The 23,873-nt window shown below is 41.8% G+C and overlaps 1 protein-coding gene across 1 annotated transcript in view; it reads left to right on the forward strand.

Moving 5' to 3' along the window:
• Positions 1-23,873, forward strand: part of COL22A1 (collagen type XXII alpha 1 chain) — a 220,377-nt gene that overhangs the window by 9,828 nt on the left and 186,676 nt on the right. Inside the window, exons 2-4 of the mRNA XM_079301128.1 lie at positions 1,488-1,555; positions 16,598-16,762; positions 20,911-21,477. Of these exons, the coding sequence (XP_079157254.1) occupies positions 16,672-16,762; positions 20,911-21,477 (658 nt within the window). The 5' untranslated portion in view covers positions 1,488-1,555; positions 16,598-16,671. The remainder of the gene's footprint in view (positions 1-1,487; positions 1,556-16,597; positions 16,763-20,910; positions 21,478-23,873) is intronic.

A 23,873-nucleotide genomic window follows, 5' to 3' on the forward strand; every position in this document is an offset into this window, starting at 1 on the left:
AATTATTAATTAATATTATGTAAATAAGTGTATAACCAAGTACATTCTGGAATGAAACACTGGAGAATGCACACACCAATCCTGCTGCCTCTCACATGCTGAGCTAATTCCCCATCAGTGCTGCCACTGTTTCAGGAAAGTTTCAGGGTGAAACACTGCAAATTCAGCTCCTTTTGGTGACCACACACTAAACATGGCAGGCATGTCTAGTTCAGTGACTGCTTCTATGTGGGATCTCAAATTTCAAACTTTTAATGAGAGAACTTGTTGATAAAAATAAGTCATTTTCTCTATGGGTGAGTATTCAGGGATTACTTTATATTCAGCTCTGTATTTAAGGCTCAAAAGTTCTTTTGCTAAGGCCCTTTATTTTATCACTTGAATTTGGGGAAAGGCCTCAACCTTGTTCACACTGATGCTTTCTTAGAGAGTAGAAATCAATTCTGTTAGATTTGTCTAAACAATCTACAAGGAGAATGGGAACTAGTGATAAAAAAATTAATGTAATTTTTCCCATGGGCTTAATGCTTTCTGGGAATAAATCCTAAGCCTAAGAGGAGTTCTGTCACTAGCAATTACTTTCTGTGATTTAAGGTTTCATCACTGTCTTTGATGTTATACAGACTGAAGTGGAAAATGACTCCCAATTTATTGATGCTCTTATTGTGTTGTCTGTATTTAGGGAGAGATTCTGTCCTTCCAATAAAAAATTATGGAGTACTTTAATCTGCTAAGAGGTGTGCTGAGAGACCAGTGGGACTGCCTGAACATTGATCCTTTTGTGAGCTGTGCTGCTAAATCAGCAGAGCCAGCAAAGACTAAATCACATATCTCAGAGTGTGGTATTTATAAAATTATTATCTATGCTGGCTTCTACTGATATGGTGCATTCAGATAGAATATTAGAACTATTGAAAATGTGTAATTTTTAAAATTAATAACTTCTAAAATGTGTTTTTAAAAATGCTTTCAATAGTTGTAAAAACCTGTAGATTTAAATTATGACTTGTTTTTTAACAATTGTATACGACAATATTGTAAAAAAAAATAATGGCCTCAGACTGCACTTTGTGGCAAACCAGGTGAGCTGGGACATTTCTGGCCATATCCTTCCTAGGCAATTTAATCAGGAAATACTTGAAATCACAGACTAGAAGCCACTGACCTGCAAGTGCCAGGCAGCAATCTGAATTACAAGGGTATGTGCCAACACCAGTGACTCCCTCAGTCCAGAGTGTTGTCCTGGGGCAGGACAGGCTCTGCCAGCAGAGGAGAGGGGTGCCCATGCCAAGCAGTGCCCATGTGCTCCCCTGGGCAGGCAGGAGCTGAGGGCAGCAATCATGGGAGGCTCCAGGGCGAGGGTAGCCCTTCCTCACCATCCTTGTCTGCTTTTGTGGTGGCTCTGAGGCTACTTTGGTCCCTGGGAGGGGTAGAGAAGTTCCCAAGTTCTGCCCACATCCTGCCCATCCCTGCCTGTTTACTTGCAGGGCTGCAGCCTGCAGGAGAAGCATTCCCAAAGGCAATCCCCAGCTGCAGGACACAGCTCAGCAACAAGGTACGTCTGCTCAGAGACACATGCAGGGAAAAATACTTTTCCCACCCCTCATTCTTTTCCTAAAATCAGAAACGGGATGATATCATCCATTCCTAGATTAAATCTCTGAATTTCCCCCAGAAATGTTCCTTTGCTGTGAGATTCACACTGTGCAAAGGCAATGCTCCTATTTATAACTTGTGGCTGAAGAGAAGTCTCTCATTAAGTAGAACCATCTTAGAATAACTGTTGAATGGATTTCAGTGCTTTGGTACGTTTATTTTAAGCACTTGTCCTCTGCAGAAAGGTGGATCAGCCTCAGCATCAGGGTCTGTGTGGCTTTATTCCTATTTTGCACTTGTGTATGTCCCTTGGAGTTTGGGTTTGCTTTTACTGCTTCTTTTTAATTTTTTTTTTTTTTTTGTAGTTGTTTTTTTGTTATCATTTTTTCTTTTTGATTTACACTAATAGAGTTGCAGCTGCACATCAAGATGGAGCCAGGCTCTGAGATATCAGAGATTTGCCACAACAAAAAAATAATTGGTTCCTGCAATTTGGAATCTGATGAAACTGAAGTGTGTTAAGGTTGAATACTTATCCTGCTCTTGCATGATCTTTCCAATAACTCATGTTCCTTTGAAGTCACTTCATTGTCCTGCCTTTCCTGGGTTTGAATTGTTGCCAGTGAAACTGAGTCCTTTTGGTGTAATTCATATACAGGAATCATAAAGCTGACACTCTTGCACATTGGTATGTGGGGGAAAAAAAAAAAAAATTTTTTTGCCCCTAGGATGTTATTAGGAACAAGATGACAACTTGTGAATATTTTCCAGGTATCATAATGCTTTAATATATTGGAATGTTGAATAACATCAGTGATAACATCACAGCAGTGTGTGACATAGTGTTTCTGTCGCCCTGAATTGCAACTCTGTTCTAGCCTTTGGTGAACATCAAAAGTTTTAATGCTGAAACTTTTATTATAGATTTTAATACTATTTATGTCTTTTAATACTTTGAACCTTACAAGGACTTTACTCATGAAGTACACAAAAACAGGGAAAACTGTGGTCTTATGGATATCCAGTGGCATTCCTGTGGATATAACTGATTACTTTAAAAAGTAATAGTCAGGCTTTTATGAATAGCATCCCAAAGCAAATAATATTGAAAAAATCTAACAGTCTGTGAAACATTTATTTGTGCATTTTGTTTTTTTTTCCATGGTGAACTTTTCATAAATAATGTAGTTACAGGCAAGATAGGCAAGCTGCTTCATGTGAATAAATGAATCAATACATCAAACCAACCCAGTGGTGTGGAAAAACACCAAGCAGCCTATTGCCAGGGAGAAGAGACTTGGGGGTGTGAGGCACCATGTGCTTTTCTGCAATTAACATTTTTCCAAAGACTTCAGAAGTGGAAGTTCAATATAAAGCCTGAAGACCTGCATTATGCTCTCAATTTTTTGTTTCATACACTGCAGAGGGAAATAAAATTCTGCCTTGTCCAAGGGGAGGCCAGATGTGAGGAGATAGTGCTGCTCTCTCAGACTTGAGAGTCAAAGCTATGGCTCATGTGGATGGGAGCCCCAGGGAGAGGAGTTAATCCCACACCAGTCTCAGCTCAGAGGGTTGACTGTAACACAGGGAACCAGCAGTGCTCTCATGTCTCACACAGACATTTCAAAGGTGGGGAAATCCCTTTCAGCAGATAAATGTCAAACCTGTCTGTCTGACTGCACGGTGCCAGTCGTACAGAGAAGGCTGTGCCATCGAAAGGCATCATTTATGTGAGATGAACTGAGTACAGTGGCTCTCCAAAGCTTTCATTCCCCGTGTCTGTTGAGGTTTTGTAGCTTTACAGCACTTGCTAATGAGTAAATGCAACAAGACCAGAATTCCCACACAGCAAACAATGGAATATCAGAGTGGTGTGGGTTGGAAGAGACCTTCAAGATCCTGTTTCCAACTCCCTGCCACAGGCAGGGACAGCTTCCACTACACCAGGCTGCTCAAAGTCCCATCCCAGCTGGAACAATTCCAAGGATGGGGCAGCCACAGCTTCTCTGGGTAATCTGTGCCAGGACCTCACCATCCTCCCAGGGAAGAATGTCTTCCTAATATTTGATCTAAATCTACCCTCTTCAGCTTAAGGCCATATCCCCTTGTCCTGTCATTACATGCCTTTGTAAAAATTTATCTCTCCAGGCCTAGCAAATTAGGGTTCTTATAGATTCCTTCCTTTCCCATCCCCTTTATAATGTTTTGGGGCATACACCAGTTATTGCTCACAGTGTAATTCTCTTGGATGTCTGATTTGCCTTAGAGATGTAAGTATTTGTGCTGGTATGGCATTTCACTGGAAATGAAAGCCACAGTTCAGCAGTTTAGATTTAAGCCTGTTGAATTTTTGAAAGAAAATTCCTTCCCTGAATTTGGGAGTAACCCCAGCAACCCACATGCCATGCATGCCAAGTGGGAGAGGGAGTGTGGAAGCTGAATGGGGAGCAGGGGAGCATCAAAAAGAAATTGGAAATTGGATGAGTAGATAAGGGCTGAAAAACACACTTTCTTACTTTAGCTTTAAAAAGTGTGTCTTGGTAAAAATACAGTGAATGCAGTTGCTATAGCTACCAGCAAGGCTTTGTGCAGAACTTCTTGAGGTGCTTGCTGTGTAGTTGTACAGAAGTTTCTCTCAGTCTGAGGATTCAATATCACCTTGTATTTAGTTTTTCTCCATCTAACCAGGCACTGTTAAGTACCAGCTGTGTTTTCAGTTTCTGAGCAAAGCAGAAGGCAAAGAGCTTGAAAATTTTTTGTTTTCTTTTCCTCTTTATTGTGCAAATGAAACATTGTTGATGGAACTGAGCTAATGTGTTATTTAATTTCTTACTTATTTCTCTGTTTGGGATAATTTTTAGGCCAAGAAATGGCCAATAGCATTGTGGGCTTTCATGTTTACCTTAGTACAGAAAAAATTAAAATTATTCCATGATTTACCACCAGCCAAGCAACTGTTCTGGGCCCTAGAAGTCAGGGAAAAGTTTCAGATTAAAACATGACACTGAAACCAGAAGAGGAATGCATTCATTTTGGAGATCAAGTGCATCAGGTGATGGTAGCTGAGCACTCAAACAGCTTTCCAGTCCTAGGGGGGGGAATATTCTGTCCATAAATCCAAGCCCATCGTTCTATAGATCAGGAAAAGTATTGCAACTTTGAACAAGGTACAGATGATATACTAGGATTGTTAAGAATAATTTTGGACTTGTGTTGGCTGGGAGATTGGACTGCACATTATTGTCTCTTTCAGCTGTACTAATCTATAAACAAGTGTTGGTCTCTGAATACGTTGACATGAATATGACAAACTTTCACACATCAAATTAGATCTCATATGTATCTATGGAAAACAAGTTATAACACCTGTTTTATCTCTTGAAGAACAGGCTGTCAGTCTTGCTAACAAGGACAAAACACCAAAACAAGCACAATCACATCCTTTTTTTTTTTTTAATTTGGCAACAGATAGACTAAAACAGTTACTCTTCAGACAGCAACTGTATTGGAAATATTTGCTTATCTGAATATGATGTCAATTCATGTGCATGTCTGCCCATGGCAATGTATTAGTATTTTGGTATTTTCTTTGGCATCAAGAGGAAAAGAAAGCAAAGTACCTTCTTGCTCCTGAGTGGAGCAGGAAGCCTAGTGCCAAAACAGATGTAGAAAGGCCAGAGTGCTCAGGGCCTTTTTGTACCCATTTTTTACCCTTTTTGTACCCTTTATTTTTCTGGTGAGGGCTCCTGAGCCTCCCTGCAGTCAGCAAAGCATCACCTTCTGGAATTTGGGTCAGTTGAGCCTCAGGGTTGGCTTCATCCAATACAATTCATGGAGAGAGAAAACTCAGAGTGAAGTTTAACCCTTTACACAGTCCATGACTGCCCCATAGTTTTGGTCCCATATCTGTTGTAATTCATCCAGAAACTAGACTAAAGTCTGCACAGAATGTTCTTAAGCTCTCCCTGTGGAAATTAGTGTTCAAAAAGACACTGCTTTTCCTAGCTCCATTTTGGTTCTTCAAACTTGCTTTTCTTGGGCAATTTGATCATCCAGGTCAGGGGATGTGTTTAGAAGTCAAGATCAGCTTCTTCTGTTCCCCATTAGTCAAATCATTACCTTTACCATCTTTATCTGTTGCTGCTTTTGGCTGAATTTCTTGTGTCACCCTGACCAGACAGACATCTGCTGAAATACTGGTATCTGTTGGGACACCAATATCTAAATCTTTGCTCTTTGTCTAAGCTTCTTTCATTGTGTCTGGGGAAAATAAGCACTTCTTGTGAGAAGTTAATTTATTTTACTCTTCCTCATAAGAAAGAGATAAAATCAATGTGTGTATGGATTTTTTCTTTCTCTTTTGCAGCTTAGTATAAAACCATATAAAATGTTAGACACCTACAGCCTAAACTTAAATGGGATAAATCCCAATCAGAGCTCTGCATTTCTTAAGAAAAAGAATACAGTGTGAGACTATTTGAAACTAAGCTTTACAGTCCAGGAAGGCACAGATTTAATTTGTTTTAAGTTCTAGTACTGCTGTCTAAGTAAGTATATCTTTTCAATTTCTACAACTTTTCCATGTCCTATCTCCCCCACCAAATTTTCTAATTTTTCTTTTGTTATTATTTTTCTGAAAGCACTCTGTATCCTTATCCATTTCAAAATATCCTCTCCTCAACCAGCAAATAAAATTTTTGATACCTATGTTACCTATCCAATACCTCTCTCTTCTCTTAAGGTAAAAATTCAGGATGTTGCATGTGAAGAGGTAGGGAAAAGGGAATTAAGTAATTTTTTGGACTTTCAGGTATTTTGAAGACAGTTTGAGGCACTTCCTCCTACAGGTGTAAAAATTTAAAATATGAAGAGATTACAATGTTAGGAAGGCTGAGTGTGATGTTTCATGTTTCATTCATGTGATCTGTAAATTCCATTTTTTCTTTCATGGCCCTTTTTGCTTTCTTTTTTTCTGCTGCTGTTTCTGAAGAATGAAAAGGAAGGAAGCAGAGTGGAAGGTGGGACAGGATGAGGGTTGAAACAGCCCAAAACCTTTCCAATCAACATGAGAATTATTGATCTGACACTGTCACACCCCTTGCCATAAGCAGACAGGCAGATCCAGCTGTGGTTCAGGGGTAGCTGCACATCTTTTACCAGCTCCTAAGTGACAGCTCCCTTGCCTCTGACAGCTGCCTGTCAGAGCTGTGTGGGCTGTAGAACTCAAGCTTTTGTATTTTATCCTTTCTGTGTGAATGATAGTGGTGAATAGAACCCTTGCTATTAGAAAATAGGGATAATTTACGTGTTTTCTCCAGCTATATCTTTTCCTGTTTAATTTACAGCAGTCAGACTCTTATTTGCTGTACTCTTCAGTGTCTTCAGTTCATATGTTTCAATAGAATCATAAAATGGATTGGGTTGGAGGGGATCTTCAAGGTTTCCTAGTCCTGATCTCCCTGCCATGGGCAGGGACACCTTTCACTGGACCAGGTTGCTCCAAGCCCCATCCAACCTGGCCTTGGACTCTTTCAGGGATGGGATATCCACAGCTTCTCTGGGCAACCTGTGCCAGGGCCTCACCAATTTCAAAGTAAAGATTTTCTCCCTAATATCCAATCTAAACCTGCCCTGTCTCATTTTAAATCCATTATGCCTTGTTATTTCACTACATTATCCTTGATAAAAGCCCCCCTTCAGCTCTTTAGGTACTGGAAGGATGCTATAATGTCTTCCTAGAGCCATCTCTTTTCCATGCTGAGCAATTCCAATTACCTCAGCCTTTCCTCACAGGAGAGGTTCTCCATCCCTCTAATCTTCTCCTATGGACTCACTCCTACAGGTCAGGGTCCTTCCAGTGTTGCTGTAAGTGTGGTCTCATGAGAATGGAGCAGAGGAGCACAATAACCTCCCTTGGCCTGCTGGCCACTCTGCTTTTGATGCAGACCAGGATATGCTTGAATTTTTGGGCTGCAAGTGCACACTGCTGTCTCATGTCCATCTTCTTATCCACCAGCACCCTCATTTCCTTCTTGGCAGGGCTACTTTTGATCCATTCATCACATCTTATTTAATTTTCCAACTTACAGCCCTAGGGACAGAAATGCCAATAAAAATGACAAGGCAGGATTTTCCTGCAGGTCTCTTTCTGCTGGGATTGTGGTGAAGTCATGGAAGGATTCACAGTCAGTGATTTCCTGCCTGTCACATTCAGAAATTGAGAGGGGTTAAGTGTGGTTTTTTTCTCAGTCTTGGACTTAGGATCTCTGACACTTAAATTCTGCTTCTGCTTGACTCCCCTGTGTTCCCTAACCTGCCTGTCCCATGCTGATGGTGGCCACTGTGGTGGGCAGAGATGGCTGAGACATCAAAGATCCAACTTGTCTTCACTAAAACTGTCCTGCACTGAGGGGTGCAGTGCTTTTTATTTCTCTCATTCTATAGGAGTCTGCATTGATGGTAAAGACATTCACAATGCAGAAACTTTGTGGTCAGAGGAGATGATTCTTCCTGCCTCCTCTTAGCCCACTCCTTTCATAAGAAGGAGAAACCTTTCAGGTCAGAGCCAAAAAGAGCCTGGGGGCAGTCACCTCGAAGATTTTCAGTCTTAAATTCTCCACACAACCTTCCCACTCTGTAGACACCCGAGCTGGGTAAGGTGTCTAACCTTAGGGCTCTGCTGTTGAGGCTTCCAAGATTTGCCTCTGCCTTCAATGATTTGAGTTATACAACTATGAGAAATTAAGTGGCAATCCTACATCAGTTCCAGCACCACCTTTTGTTTCAGATCAGTTCTCAAAATGCAGTGAGATTGCTGTGAGATTGTGAATTGCTTTCTACCCTGGGGCCCTGCTACAACAAGCAGGCAAAGACTGGTCTTTAAAAAAACTGGTGAGAAGGGGTTCCTTGCAAGCTGCCTATATCTGTTCAATTCTCCTTTTTCACTCCAGTGGTTTAAAAGAGAAATGGCCATGCTTGTTCTCAGGGAAGGAGAGCACGGAGATTCTCAGCTTGGGTGGGTTTCAGGCAGTGGATACACAATGGGAGTGCTGGATGGAGAGGAAAGGTGCAGAGCTGAGGATGCAACCCTGCTATCTGTACCTCCACAAGTAATGACAGATCCCTCTTATTTCCATTTTATTCACAAATCATTCACTTTTGCTGGTGTGTTGGTGTCCTCAGAGTTCTGGGTTTCATTACAAAGGTCAAGACCGTGCAAATTAGGCTATGGAAAGGCTCCACAGTACTAAATCTCTTAATCAAATGCACTTGTTGTTTCTGAAGAAACTGTCATTACATTAGATGTCCATCATCTTTTAGAACACGTGGAGGAGAAACTCACCCATGTGGTTGAAGGAAGCATTCACATTCCTGTATTTGGGAATTTTCCTGTCATTTGGATAGCTCAGCAGAAATGTAGGGAAGTGGTAGGTGAGTGTGTGGTACATCTCCAATTAGCATGGCCCTGTTAATAATACTGAGAGTGACAGACAATGGGTATGAGCTCATTTCTGGAGTTTGTGGGGATTCTGGTTATCCAGGCCATTATCATAAGGCAGCAAGGAATGCAAAGCAATTCTTCCTTGCCCCAGTTAAGAGTTCTGGGAAATGTGATCAGCAGGCTCCTCTTTGTTAGAAAGTATGCTGCCTATTTTCCAAATAGATTTAGGCTGTTACCCCATCCTGATCCCTTGCTCCAGCTCTGCTCACTAACTATATAAAGCCATTACATATGGGTCCTTTTACTGACATAATCCTTGACTGTACTAAAAAAGAAAATATTACATTTCATTCCAAGAGCTGTAAGAACTTCCATGAGGATATAAAAAGCAGGAAATTGGCCCTGTAACAGTGGATACTCTCATATTGAATAGCCTTCAGGGGCTCTGTGTTGAAGGCTTCTTCCTAATAGATAATGTAGGTTGGAACAGTTTGGCCTCTGCTTGAGAGGAAATGGGATTTGTAGGACTTTGCCAGTACAGGCTTACAGGGCTTAGGCCAAAGGACTGGTGTTCTGTGACCCTGTACAAAATCAACATGTTCCATACATACTGCACTAAGGGGAGTTTGAACATGAGGTACTGAGAAAAAAATCTCAGGATTTTCTGCTCCATCACAAACTGTTCCTACCATAATGTTTCTGGACATCATTTTAGTCTTTCCCTTCCTTGTATCACTCCTCTTTAATCTGGACACCCTGCAGACAGATGTGGAAGTTAATTTAAATGTGTGAAGCTCTGGGAATAATGTTATTTATTATCTCAAACAGCCATTGTGCCTTGTATTATCTTCAGGTGATGAATTTTCCATCTCCAGAGTGTCTGCATGCTGAAAACTCTGCTTCAGGAACAACATGAGAGACATTTCAGCATTGTGCTAGGTTTAAAAGAAGACAGAAGAGTATGGGCAAAGTTTTCTAATTTAGTCTTGTGCAATTCAGTCATTATTGGGATGGGTGAGCTGTGCACCTGTTACTTGGTAATTTAGTTTGGAGTGTGCTTTCCCCCAAGAGCATTCCTCAATTTTTAATGTATCTAATAATATTATTGTGCTAATATCCACAAGATTCAAATAACTTTGCACCCCAAAAGATGAGCCACTGTAGAGGCGGAGTGTGGACCAACATGTTTTGTAATTAACTTGCAATCTGTGTGACTTGAATGGTATACTTGAGAATCTTTTTGGGGTAGAAGAGGATAGTGCCAATTAGATTATGAAAAGTGAACTGACCTCTGAGTATCCTGATCTGTTGCTAGTTTCCTGGTCCATGCTAAAGAGATGCAGGCTGCAGCTTTGCAGAGGAAAGCAAGTAAAAATTAAGGGGGAAAAAATTGGTTCAGTTTCAAGTTCAAGATATTCTTCCTGCCTTTGCCAGTGAGTAAATAAACATGGTGAGAGAATCTGTTAGTACAAGTGCTACAGGTGCTGGTGCCTGGTTCTTGGACAAACTCTGTTTTCAGGCATTGTTTTCCCAGATCAGATATGCAAAGCTTCCCCTTATCAGCCTCCACTTATCAGCCTTTCTAATCCCTTCCACCTCACATATACCCTGAGACACTTCCCATGTGTCTTTCCCCTGATAACTATTTCAGTCAGGATTACCAAGATGCTTGAGTAACTGTGTTTTATACAGAACCAGCCTTTTAGATGTAGATCTTCTTTTGAAATTTGAACTCCTTGTTAGCTGAAGTGAGAAGGGGTCACCCTTAATGGACTTGGCTGGTCCATAAACCCATGCATTCATAGGTGAGTGGAGATTTTCCTGACAGTCTGGTCAATGATGCCAAAGACAGAGTCTGTCACACAGATTTTGATTGCAGGTTACCTTGGGGTTTTCTTAGACAATCAGTAGAAAGATTTCTAAGCTTGATATGCAAGAGCACAATTTAAATCTGGAGTTACTTCCTCTGGGCAAAACACTGGAAAGTTATACTTGGGGATATTGCCTCAAGGTTTCAGCCTGCAGACACTGCGTGGCTGCAGCAGGCAAAAATACTCTGCAAACTCCTCTTCTAGCAGTGAGGGTGTTTTAGAATAGCAGAGATTTGGCAGACAACCAGTAAGGGCTTGTTTTAAAGTCAGTGGTAAATGCATTTATGGGGGTCAATTTGTGGAATGCAAGATCCAAGCATAGGTTAGGGAGTCAAGAGTAGCTGAATTCTAATTCTGACCTTCTCTCAGGGTTCCTTGTGTGTGCATGTGCAGCACCACAGAGGTTAAAGGAACATTTCTCAGGCTGCAAATTAGGAAATGCCCATATTGAGTTAATCCTTGGAGTGTGTTTCATGGCCCTCCAGGACTCTTGGTTACACTCCTTTTTAGGATTTTTTTTTCCACTCAACTCCTGTTTTGTTCTATCTCCTGGATAGGCACCTGTCACATAGGGAACAGCTATGTATTATTTTTCTCCTCCTAAATTATTAGTATGTACTTTATTTCTCACACAATCAAACACTTCCAATTGCAGAATTATTAATCATTCATGGGCCTGGGCAGTTCCAGCACCAAGTACTTTGGGGCAGTAATAGAGTTCAGCTAAGGCACACAAATCAGTGGGATGGAATGGTCTGCTGATCTTTCCCACTGCCCTATTTCATCTCCCACAAAGCTGACATACTGCTTTGGCTCATATTCATGTTAACCATTGCTCTGCACCTGATCAGCTTTTTAGGGATTGGGAGAGAAGTTGCCTTTAAAATATGATGTAGCCCAGAGAAGCTGTGGATGCCCCATCCCTGGAAGAGTTCAAGGCCAGGCTGGATGGGGCTCTGAGTATCCTGGTCTAGTGGAAGGTGTCCCTGCACATGGCAGGGGTTGGAATGAGATCATCTTGAAGGCCCCTTCCAACCCAAACAATTCTGTGATTCTATCATTGCAAATGAAGAGATGTCCCACCCCCTGCAGCCTCACCAGCACTCAGAGCAGATGTTGAAGAGTTTTTTGCTAGCAGGGTGCATGAGTGGCTTCATCCAACATACTGTGGGTCTGCTGGCAGTCTCCTCCTTGATTTCAGCAGACTTTGGCTCAGTTGTAGCAAAGTATCTCAGGAATAGCTCTGGTGTTAGCAGAGAATTTTCTGCTCTATTATTCACATGGGTTTTTAAACAGTGTCCACTGAAATCAATGTCCCTCTTTTCATTAACTGCAGTTGGCTTTGGATCAGGCCTGGGAAGATGCACATCTTCCAGAAATGCCATCAGATGATTTCTTTAACAACCATTGAACAAAGATATACGGCCGCATGGGATGATCAGCAGGGAAGAAAGTCCCATCTCTCTTTTATACAGTTGGCTTCCTGCTCATATCAGCAATAATTTAGATAATTAAATTGCTTAGTTCAGTAGTTGGAAGAGGCACAATCAACAAGCTGACTCTACTAAGATGTCAGATGTATTAGTGTGCTGAGTTTTATATTTGTTTTTCTTTTTTGTGTGTGTGTGAAAAGCTGTATAATTGGACACTGTCTTTTTCACCCCCGGCTAACCTCTTCTTCAGAGGAGCATACCAAAGACATTTAAAATCACATTATGAATGCCAGCATAGTTACAACATTTATATGGCATATGGTGATGTTCAGTGGCAGCAGACGAATGGATGAAATCAAGCACAATAATAGAATCAGCCCCCCTTGAATTTAACAGTAAGACAAACAGTTCTGTGGTACAATTCCCTCAAATGCAAGTAGGAGCTCAAATATTTTAATGAGGAGTCTAAAATATATAACTGGGCATACTTAGAACATTGAACTTTGATTCAGTGGTCTTTGAACTTTTCCTCACATCAGATAGAAGAGGTTTTATTAAATAACACTCCTGAAATGCTCATCTTACTGTGACTCCAGGTTTATTTTGTTTTGGTTTATGAATATTTGTGGCTGAATCACTCCTCTGAAGAATGAAGGAGATCACAGAAAGTGTTCTGTGTTGTTCCATCTCTAACTCTCGTGGGTTTTGCTGTTTGTGGCATCTCTCAAACCAGGACAGAAGAGCAGTGTCTGAGATGGGGTATATCCAGGGCCAGTGCAAATTTCTGCTCCCAGAAGTGCTGTGAAGTTTTCTTCTCTGCCACATTCTCTGTGTCTGCCCCCCTCTACATCTTTCCCTTTTGTTTTTTCAATATGCTGCTCCTAAACAAACAATTTTGCTTGTTATTTTCCACAAAAAAGATTTTCATACTTGTTTTCTGAATCTCAGTGTTGAGATAAGAAGTCTGAGTTCTCTTTCGGCTCTTTAAAAAAAATAAAAAAAAAGAAAAAATTGATGTTTTTTGCCCTGCATTCCCCGGAGTATTTACTTATTGTTCAAAACTAGAGAGACCTTTCCATGGATTCTATCTGACTTAAAACTCTACACTAAACTCCTCAAAAAGCCATCCTGAAGATGAAAGTTATATAGAACTCATGCCTATCTTTTGCATATTGTTTGTTCAGCTGTGAGATGGTATGAATGGCTTTATGCTGTGCTTGTATTTTGGGTGTAGAGGGCTCACTCTAACATTCACTGACTTCTCAGCCAGGATGCCATTCCCACATCGTGTTTGCATGTAGCCAGAAGAATCCACTTCTTTTTTTCTCATTAAACTATTAAAAATGTAGCCTCAGACACAGAGTCCACAGTTCAGTAATAAACTCAAATGTGATAGGATTTGTCAGTTCTGTTTGCAATATCCCTTAATGCATCACAAGGGAATCCCAAAGTGATGCTTGTGAAATAAAAAAAAGTGGGAGGTATTTCTAAATGATATACATTGACTTAGGCCTCTTTGAGCAAAATTATTCTCACATGATAGGATAAGCTAAAAATAATAGCAATAAAAAAAAATCCATGTTGGCCATTTGGAAATAGGGTTAAATACAGAGAATTTCTTAGACTTGGATCACTCTGAAACTTAAACTGTCCCAGTTTTGGCTCCTTTTTGACCATTTCTCCTGGAAAGGGAAATAAATAGTGATCAGCTGCTGCAATTTCAAACTGGGCTCAGTCTCAAAGTGGCTGCCTGAGGTGGGAAAGAAACAAGTGTGGAAAAGCCATCACTAAAAATATTTTATTTCCAACCTTTCTTCTAATACCTCTGAAGACTTCGTTGCCATGACATGAGTCCTGTTGATGTGAACGGGGCAATTTTATGTCACTGTATATTTGTACATAAAGTGGATTCAATTGGTTCAATTCTTTGTGCTATAAAAGTGGATAAAATGATATATTTTGGCCTGAATGCAAGAATAATATTGAACCATAACTGCATATTAAAACCACCACAAGTTATGATTATAGATTTTAAGCAGATGTTCTGATTTGATTTGTGGCTTTTTTTTTGCCACTATTTTTAGCCTAAATGGCTGTTCTGAGACACCTTGCAACATTCAAAATGCAGAAATGAGTTCTTGAAGTGTTTTGGCAAGGAGGGGAGATGAAAGAGGCCTCAGAGACAGAGCCCTCAGGCCTGGCCATGGAGGAAGGGAGGAAGATCTGCTGGGGCAGAATCCCACATGCACCAAGGGAGCCCCATCCACCAAGCAGCATCTGCTGCTCCCAGAGCCAGGGCTGTTCTGCTGACTGACACCAGCTGGTGCTCTGCTCCTTTTATCCTGGCCTCATGTGGGTTAGCAGCTGGCCAGGGCTGTTTTTGAGAATGTATTTATAAAATCCACAGCCGTGCAAGCCCCGATATGGAGGAAGGACGTGCTGAGCTCGGGCTGGAAGTGCAGGATGTCACTTGGCAGATCTGGTTTCCCAGCTCTTGCTGCTGCCACCAACCTGCTGTCCCATCGCTTGCACCCAAAAACAATGTTTCCTAAAAAAATCCAGGGGAGCAAAAACCTCGGGCTGAAGGCTCCCACAGATATTTTAAGTGATGCCTGTCCTGATCCCTCGGCAGGCAGCTGCCTGATTGGTATTTCAATAATGCACTTATTTAGAAGGAAATTCTAACTCCTGTAGGGCACAGTGGTATTTTCATGCCTTTTTTACCCTGCAGCCTGTTCCAGCTGGCTCAAACCTGAACACCTCACTGTCTGGTAGAGACATCGTCTGGCTGAGGTGTAAACTACAATACCTTTCTGTGTCCTTTGTACTTAGGATTGGAACATGAATAAATATGATTTTTAAAAAAATCTTTCTTGTATTTATGTTCCACTGCTGGCAGACACTTCCAAATTTTATTTGCAGTGAAGGGTTTATTATATGTATTGCTTTTCTCCTTGTCTGCATACAATACAGACTTCTGAAAATAACCTGGTTTTTATCTTTTGGAAAGAGCTGTATATTTTTGTGGGAATCAGGATTTATAGCGACATCTTGACAACTTCATAAGGTTTTTCCCCTTTTTAATTTCCTAAACCAGCACTACATGCTGAGATATGTTGTAGAGATAGGCCCAACATCTGACTGATCAAAACGGGTTTTGAACAAATGCTGACGCCACCATTCTTCCTGTCTGTGATTCCCACAGAACCTTTCTGCTTTGAAAATACCCTAGAAGGAATAATTGACCCTGCAGCAATGAACTACATCAGACAGTGTCCCCTTCATGACTTCTACCCAGCCATCAACAGTGAGAAGCAGACGTGCATGTTAAAAGACTGAGAAGGGAAAACTTCCCCAAGAAAGTGGACAAAGAATCATTAGGAAAAGGAGAAAAATCAGGAGATAGGAAAAAGTTTTTGAAAATAAAAAACTCTCAGGCAGTGAGAGTTACAGAGTTTCTACCTTCTGGGTGTGCAAACAGTAGATCAAACTGCAATGACTTTATGATATAATAAAAAATAATAAAACGAGAGCAGTAACTGATTTTTGTTTTAAGTGTTGATCCAGTGTTAGAAAACACAGCTTAACTTTTAACAACCCAGCCACTTTGCCTGGCTTCTTATAATACCTTCTGACTTCAGTGACTCCACTCAAAGTCAACTCAAACCAAAGACCTTATATTGATAACCCTGAGCTTTTGCACATCCTTAAGCCAAACAGTGGAAAGACATGTTTTGAAATTGCTGAGTTTGCTCCTACAAAGAAGGACTGATTGTAACAAATATGTACATGAAGACAGTGGTGTATTTTTAGCATTTGTCATTTTTGGGGCTCCAGAACTGAAAGCAGTGATGGGTGAAGTGGCAACGGGTTGTGTGTGTGATTTGTAGTGGTTTGTATCTGGGCTCTGTGTTGTGTATCTCCTAATGATGAATGCGTGGGAGGGCCAGGTCAGGAATGGTTTCCACTCCAGTGCGCTGATTGTGTAGTTGGCAGTGGGCTCAATTAAAGTATAATAATCTGGTAATCTCTCTCCTGTTTCCATTCAGCTGCTTCACAGTGAATAGAGCCAGTGAACGAGTATAGCTTTTGAAAAGTAGGTGAACTCCTGCCTCTTTGTCTGAGCAGTTTATGTCTAGTCAAGTAAAATGACAGGCAGAAGAGGCGACTCTCCAAAACGTTGCTCTCATGACTTGCATCACTTCTGCCGTTTGTGTTGCTGTGAGATAACACTTGCTCTTTATTTCCCTTCCCAGGCTGCGGGTTGGATTTCCAGCAAGCTTCACACCCCTGAGAAGAGAGCAGCTGATGTGAGAGGGGAGATGTGGATATGTCCATGATGGGAAGATGCCGTGTGCTCCACCTCTTGGTTCTTCTCACACTGGTGCTCAGCGGGGACAGAGCCGAGGCACAAAGAGCAGGTATGAGCTCAGCTTTGTGGCTGGGAGGCCACCAGTTCCAGGATGAAATCTAACAACAACCCAAGACTTTTACTGCTGGAAATACATAAAACAGACCTTAGGGATGAAGAAAGCTCAGGGCTCAAGGCTGTGATGTACCTGGGGTCTTTTGTTCTGCTGCAGGCTTGGAAAGTTTAGCTCAGCAAGAGGAGCAGCTCACCACAGTCTGCTCTGGGTGTGCTCCATCTGCCCCACACTGCCATTGCCTCTCTCTGGGTGTCAGAGGAGACCTGGTGAATCTTCTGCCTGGCTATGACTTTGCTCTGAGCTAAACAGGGCCAGGGCACTGTCCATACCCTCCCTTGAGTCCAGATATTTGAAGGATGTGTTGATGTGGTGCTTGGGGACATAGCTAAGTGATGGACTTAACAATGCTGGGTTAATGGTTGAACTTCCTGATCTTAAAGGTCTTTTTCAACCTAAATGACTCTAGGGTTGTATTTTTCTCTACTGTCTAGTTGTTAGCATGGTGTTTGGCCCAGATTTTGGCCTGGGCTCTGAATACTCTCCCCAAAATGCCACTGAGTGCTTTACAGGATGGTGCAGCTGAGGGACTGTTCTTACAGGGATCAAGGTTTTGTGTGGCAGCAAAAAGACTTATCTGACATCAGTGATGCCACACCTCAAAAATGGTTGTAGACCCACACAATTTTTTTTGTACGAGTCCATTTTGAGATGGAGGTTTTCTCTCTCTTTTTCTAGAAAAGCTGCTATTCTGTAGATTGGGTAATTTATAAAGAAGAAAAGGCTTTTTTAGGCCTTCTTTCAGTTTAAGGAATAACTGCTTTACAGCTTTCTTATGTGATCTCCCTATGGGTTTTTGGGTGAACTTTATCAGGAATAAATACTTAGTAGCCAAAAAAAGTGAAATCTCTTTTTTTTTTTTTCCTCTCTGCTTCTGGACCTGTCACAGGCAGAATATAGTGAACCTATTTATATGTTCATTCTGTGCTGACTTTAAATAATTTTGGGCTTATGGCTTGTTTGTGAACTATTTTTAAAGGAAATATTGCAAAACAGTTGGTTCAGTGTCTGAGTAGATGAACACAACTCTTTGAATCATGCTCCCAGAGAGCATTTCTGCAATTCCAAAACTCATATTTTGCTTTCTATGAGTTATCTCCCATATTCCCTTAACATGAACTGAATTGTTTCTGCCAGTAAAAAGTACTGTTATGGCATTCTTTGAAAACAATCAATCTTGTCCAGCAGTAGACATTAGAGTGCTAAAAATGCAGATTAATATTTACTAAAAGCATTTCTGTAGCATTTCATCTCACTGCCAGCAGGTCTGTAAGCAAAGAATCACCAATGAAAAAAAAAAATCCTTAAAGACCATCTTTTTTCTCCCTGCAATACTGCTTTGAATAGGCATCACTTTTTAAACCTTAATTCCCTCTTGTTTTAAGGCTCATTGCCCTTGAACACAGACAGGATTCATTCTGTCTGTCCTGTTTGTTTTGAAATTGCTGTTGTCTCACCTGCTGAGAGTCATTAAAATAAGTAGCAGGAAGGTCTGTACCTCGTGGGTTTTGCTCTCTAGTTAGTCTCACCTAATTAACATTCTTTCAGCTAGAATAGATTAATATAATAATGAATTTAGGAAGGAGGTGAGGTGGGCAAGTCTAAGCTTCTTTCTTACCTTTTACTGTTATCTTTTATATTCTCCAAAAATCAAGCAGAACCACACTTGAGGGTCCAGCTGATATACACAGATGTAATGTAACTTGCATGGCATAAAATGACACAAACCATCACCTCCACTCTCACATTGCCTTCAAGAGAGTTTTCCCAGACAGACTTTTCTTCTCTGGAGTTAGAGACAAGCACTCCCTCACTCACAAAATGCCATCACAGAACAGTCCCACATGCAGGTTTTGGCTGGGATACAGTTAATTTTCCTCACAGTAGCTGCTCTGGGACTGTGCTTTGGATTTGTGCTGGAAACAGTGTTGATGACAGAGGGATGTTTTTGTTACTGCTGAGCAGAGCTCACAATGAGCCAAAGTCTTTTTTATTCCTCCTCACACCAGCCAGGAGACTGGGGGAGCACAAGAAATTGGGAGGGGACAAAGTTGGGACAGCTGCCCCCAACTGACCAAAGGGATATTCCAAACCATGCAGTGTGATGCTCAGAAATAAAACTGTGGGGGGACCCTTGGCTGGACACAGTCCTGCTTGGGGACTGTGAGTCAGCCAGTGGTGAGCAACTGTTTTCATTTGCATCACTCCTCTTTCTTGGATTTTATTTATAACTCTTTGTTATTCTGCTTTTCATTACAATTTAAATTTTTCTTCTTTTTTCCTTTTCCTTTTCCTTTTCCTTTTCCTTTTCCTTTTCCTTTTCCTTTTCCTTTTCCTTTTCCTTTTCCTTTTCCTTTCCCTTTTCCTTTTCCTTTCCCTTTCCCTTTTTCTTTTCTTTTCCCTTTTTCTTTTCCTTTTCCTTTCCCTTTTCCTTTCCCTTCTCCTTTCCCTTTTCCTTTTTTAAACTTTCCTTTCTCAACCCATGAGTTTTCCCCCTTTCACCTTTCCAATTCTCTTCCCCCATAGTCCTGCTGAGGGCAGTGAGTGAGGGGCTGTGTGGTGCTTAGTTGCCAGCTGGAGTTAAACCACAAAAACTTTGGATTTTTTCCAAAGAGACCCCTTGTGGATGAGCTGATTCCAATGTGATCCTAATCCCAGGGGCTGAAGTTGTTCCCATGTGCTCATTTCTCATCACCTGCCACCCTCCAGGTGTACATTCAGTCACTCTCATGCTCATCATGCAATGCCTTGACTGACCCACTATTTCATAATGCTTTCACTCTTTTCTGAAGGCAAATCCTCTCTGTGTAGCTGAGCTACCCACTCCCTCCTTCCCAGTGCTGTGGGCAGTTCTGGAATTCTTCCATTCTGGGCAGGGTCACAAACCTGGGATGCGCAAAAGAGCCAGAGTTAATTTGTGTCAAAATCTGAGTGTGGGAGAAGACTTTTTGACCTTCCTGTAGGTTCAAATGCTGGAATTCAGTAGGAAATATGTCATTTTACCACTGGTTCAAACATGCAGTTGTACTTTTCTGAGATAATGTGAGACAGGAACTGCTGGAAAAGCAATGGCTGGTGACTGTGCCTGAACTGACATTTCAGTCATTAAACTCATAATTTATTAGGGATTATGGTCTACAATAATGGATTGAATAAATAGAAGTTTATATATATACATATTTTGTTCAGTTGGGGCATTATGTTGATAAACCTTGGGCATCAGCGGCACTTTTATGGATCTACTGCTTCTTGCCTTGCATGTATCCAGAAACAGCTAAAAAAACATCTCCTGAGAGATCTACTTTTTTGGCAAGTGTCTGACAAATATACAACCAGTCTGGATTGATACAGAGCAAGCAAGTCGCAATTAAAATAACTTAGTGTTTTGGATTATACAGCCTCACATTGCAAATATCATGGTTGGAGGCAAAGGGATGGTTGTGGGGATAAGTGAACTTCTCTCTTACAATGCAGCTGCCCTTTGTTGTTGAGGAACACATTCCAAAATTCAGTAAGTTATCCTTTAGTCAATAGTCATTGGCAGAAAGCCTGAAATTTGAAATAATCTTGTTATAGACCTGCTATACCAACATACCATGCTGGGCAAAAGAACTGCTCCTAGCCAAGCATAAATGAATCATAACATTAATGCAGGAGGGGACATGAAAGCTTCATTACTCAGGGTCAGGACAGCATGGGCAAGGTCAGGACAGGGCTTTTGATCTGTCCAGGTCATTTCAGAGCACTGCCTGAACAAAGGCACTGCAATGAAGTCAAAGAAAAATATTTTCATGTACTTGCAGGGGTGTAGCTGAAGGACTGAGCAGAGGTAGTTAGAAGCACAGGAAGGGAAAGAGTTTGCAGTTCAAAGTGAAGTCTGAGCTGCTCTGTAGGTGTCCTGAAACTGATGAGGTGAATCACAAGGAAGAAGGGCTGGGAATCTACTCTGCCTCTATTGCAGGGTAGGCAGAGGGTTTGCTCCCTGCTTCAAATTGCTCACTAGGGACCTGTGTCTAGGGAATATTTGGTTTATCTGGTCCTCTGCACTCATCACCCCTTAACAATGTTTTCTGCCACTCTTGCAGGCTGCAAGAGTGTTCACTACGACCTTGTCTTCCTCTTGGACGCCTCCTCCAGCGTTGGAAAAGAAGATTTTGAGAAAGTTCGTCAGTGGGTGTCTAACTTGGTGGAAACTTTTGAGATTGGCCCAGCCAAAACCCGCGTCGGCGTGGTGCGGTACAGCGATCGCCCCACCACGGAGTTCGACCTGGGAAAGCACAAAACCCTCCAGGAAATCAAGGAGGCTGCACGGAGGATCCAGTACCATGGGGGTAACACAAACACTGGAGATGCTCTCAGGTACATCACCACCTACAGTTTTTCCAAAGAAGCTGGTGGGAGACTCAGTGATCCGACTGTTAAGAAAGTGGCTATCCTTTTGACTGATGGAAGGAGCCAGGATTTTGTCTTGGATCCAGCCACTGCAGCCCATCAGGCTGGGATTAGGATTTTTGCTGTGGGTGTTGGAGAAGCCTTAAAAGAAGAACTTGATGAGATTGCTTCAGAGCCCAAGTCTGCTCACGTGTTTCATGTCTCTGATTACAACGCCATCGACAAAATTCGGGGGAAGCTGAGGCGGCGTCTCTGTGAGAGTAAGTAGAGCTTTCCTTTCTGCAGAATTGGAATAGCTTCAATTAACATAAAGATATATGAAAACCTGTGATTATTTTCTTTCATGCTTATACTTCTCTATTTTCATGTCTTCTACTCAGTTCCCCTCTGTAAGACATCACTGTTCAAGGCCAGGTTGGGTACAGTTTTGAGCAGCCTGATCTAGTGGAGTACTGCTCATGGCAGGGATTTGGAATTAGGTGATCTTTAAGGTCCCTTCCAACCTAAACTGTTCTCTGATGTTATGATTCTATGATTTTACTACAGGAGATGTGGTGGGTTTTTCTGGCAAGTCAGTGTCAACTACAGGTCAGCTTCCAGAGTAAACCATTAATTCCCTTTGGCTCTGATACAGTTCAATTACTTTATAGCAATTTGGACTACTGAATATGAAAAGTGACATCTTATTTATATCCAGATTTTGGTTTACTTTGTATAGGACCCTTTCCCCCCTTATTTCTGGCATTGTACTGTGAAAAGAATGCTCTGGGTGCTGCTGGGAATGATCCATAAGGAAGCAGAGGGATGTTTGTGCTTTTCTGACTTTCAGCATCTCAACTCTACTGACAACTGGTGTGTGCTCTCTAGTGCTCTGGCTGCCAACAGCATCAGCATTGGTGATGTTTTGAATGCCTTCAATAGAGAAAAGTGTGGGGGATTTGCACTGCATAAATGAACCTGATTTTCCAGCTCCTTTGGTGAAGAGGATGGGAATGGCATTGTGGCTGCATCTCCTAGCACTTTAACAGGAACAGCAACCACACAGCCTGTTCTCCTTCCACCACTGATAAAGCATTCTCTTCTTCTTAGTGACTATGTGAAAGCTGCCTGGTTTTGCTGCTTTTTGCAGTGTGTGTTGTGGTTACTGTGAACAGGCCTCGTAGCTGATGCTGTAAGATCTGTTACTGCTTTCTGTGTCTTCCCTTTTTCTTTTGTAAGAAAAAAAGCTCTGGGCTTATGCAGGGTCCTGAAAGAGTGACAAGTGCAAGCAGGCGGAGTCTAGTAGAAATCAGCCAGCAATATCAAGATATTACTGCTTTTTTAGCCTAAACATAAATGGGAAATGGATGGTGTAACCCCTATACAAATGGAAGTCATGGAGAATAATGACTGTAAGCTATACAAACTAAGGAGCGCTTTTTTTTTTTCTGTGAAAATCTCGTGTAATTACACACACAGCTGGGGTCTAATAGAATATGGCAAACCCTTCTGATTGGCACACTTCAACAAAACAACTTCCTGTTGCAGCTGCTGAACACCAAAAATGTGATTTTTCCTTTGCAATTCTATTACTTTCCTTTTCCAAAGCAGGCATGTACTGTGCTTTGTACCTGGGTCATTATTTGTTGCCTGCTCAAGAAAATCTTTTACCTGCCTGTCAGAGTACAATCCCATCTGTCTGTGGCTTCCAGAGCCCATGCTGTGTCCACACAGGCCATAACACCTCTCATTCAATTACAGAGGATCACCAGGAGCATCCTTCATCCTGAACATGATGAGTCACTCTCCAAGGTGTTTGATTCTCCCTGCACTGTGAGCTCAGTGAGAAATGGGGGCTGTGGTCAGTTCATCACACATCTCTGCTGCTCCTTCCTCCTAGGAACAAGGACTCCTCACACTCTTTCCCTGCCCTGGCATGAGCTCCTCCCTCCATGTGTCCACAGGTACTGCCAGGAGTTTTGTCCAGCATGGGCTGGGTCACAGCCTCCTTCAGGCATCTCCCTGCTCTGGTGTGGGGTCCTCCCCAGGCTGCAGGGGGATTTCTGCTCCCCCATGGTCCCCCTTGGGCTGCAGCTCACCATGGGCTGTGCAGGGGCTTCAGGGGACCCTCTGCTCCAGCACCTGCAGCATCTCCTGAGCCTCCTTCTGTACTGGTGTCTGCAGGGCTATTCCTCTCTCATAGTCTCACCTCTCACCTCTGACTGCAATTTCTCCTGCAGTGTAACTTTTTGCCCTCAAGTACACAATCCCAGAATCTTCCCAACATTTTTTCTTTCTACATTTAAAACAAGGAAAATACTCTTTGGCAGAATCAGTGTTATCATACTTATTTAATTTATTGCTTTGCATGCAGAAAGCTATTAAGCGGCATGATGTTTAGATCAGGTCTAAAAAAACATGAAAATCTTGCTGAAACAGAGGATGAGGTAATGAGAGCACCTCCAGCAGAAATATTCTGTTAGAGATCAGATGTTTTGTTACCTGCATGTGTGAGGTGGGACTGTTCTGGGGGGTGAGAGAATGGAGATGGAGATCAGGACCAAGAACAGGATTTCCTGTGCATGTACCCCTTTCAAATTCCATGTTAATGCAGTAGGAACAGGAAAGGAGTTCATTGTAATGGCTGGGCCTTCTACATGTTTAGAAGATCAAGCTT

The sequence above is a fragment of the Erithacus rubecula genome, assembly GCF_903797595.1.
Source record: "Erithacus rubecula genome assembly, chromosome: 3".
Lineage (NCBI taxonomy): Eukaryota > Metazoa > Chordata > Aves > Passeriformes > Muscicapidae > Erithacus > Erithacus rubecula.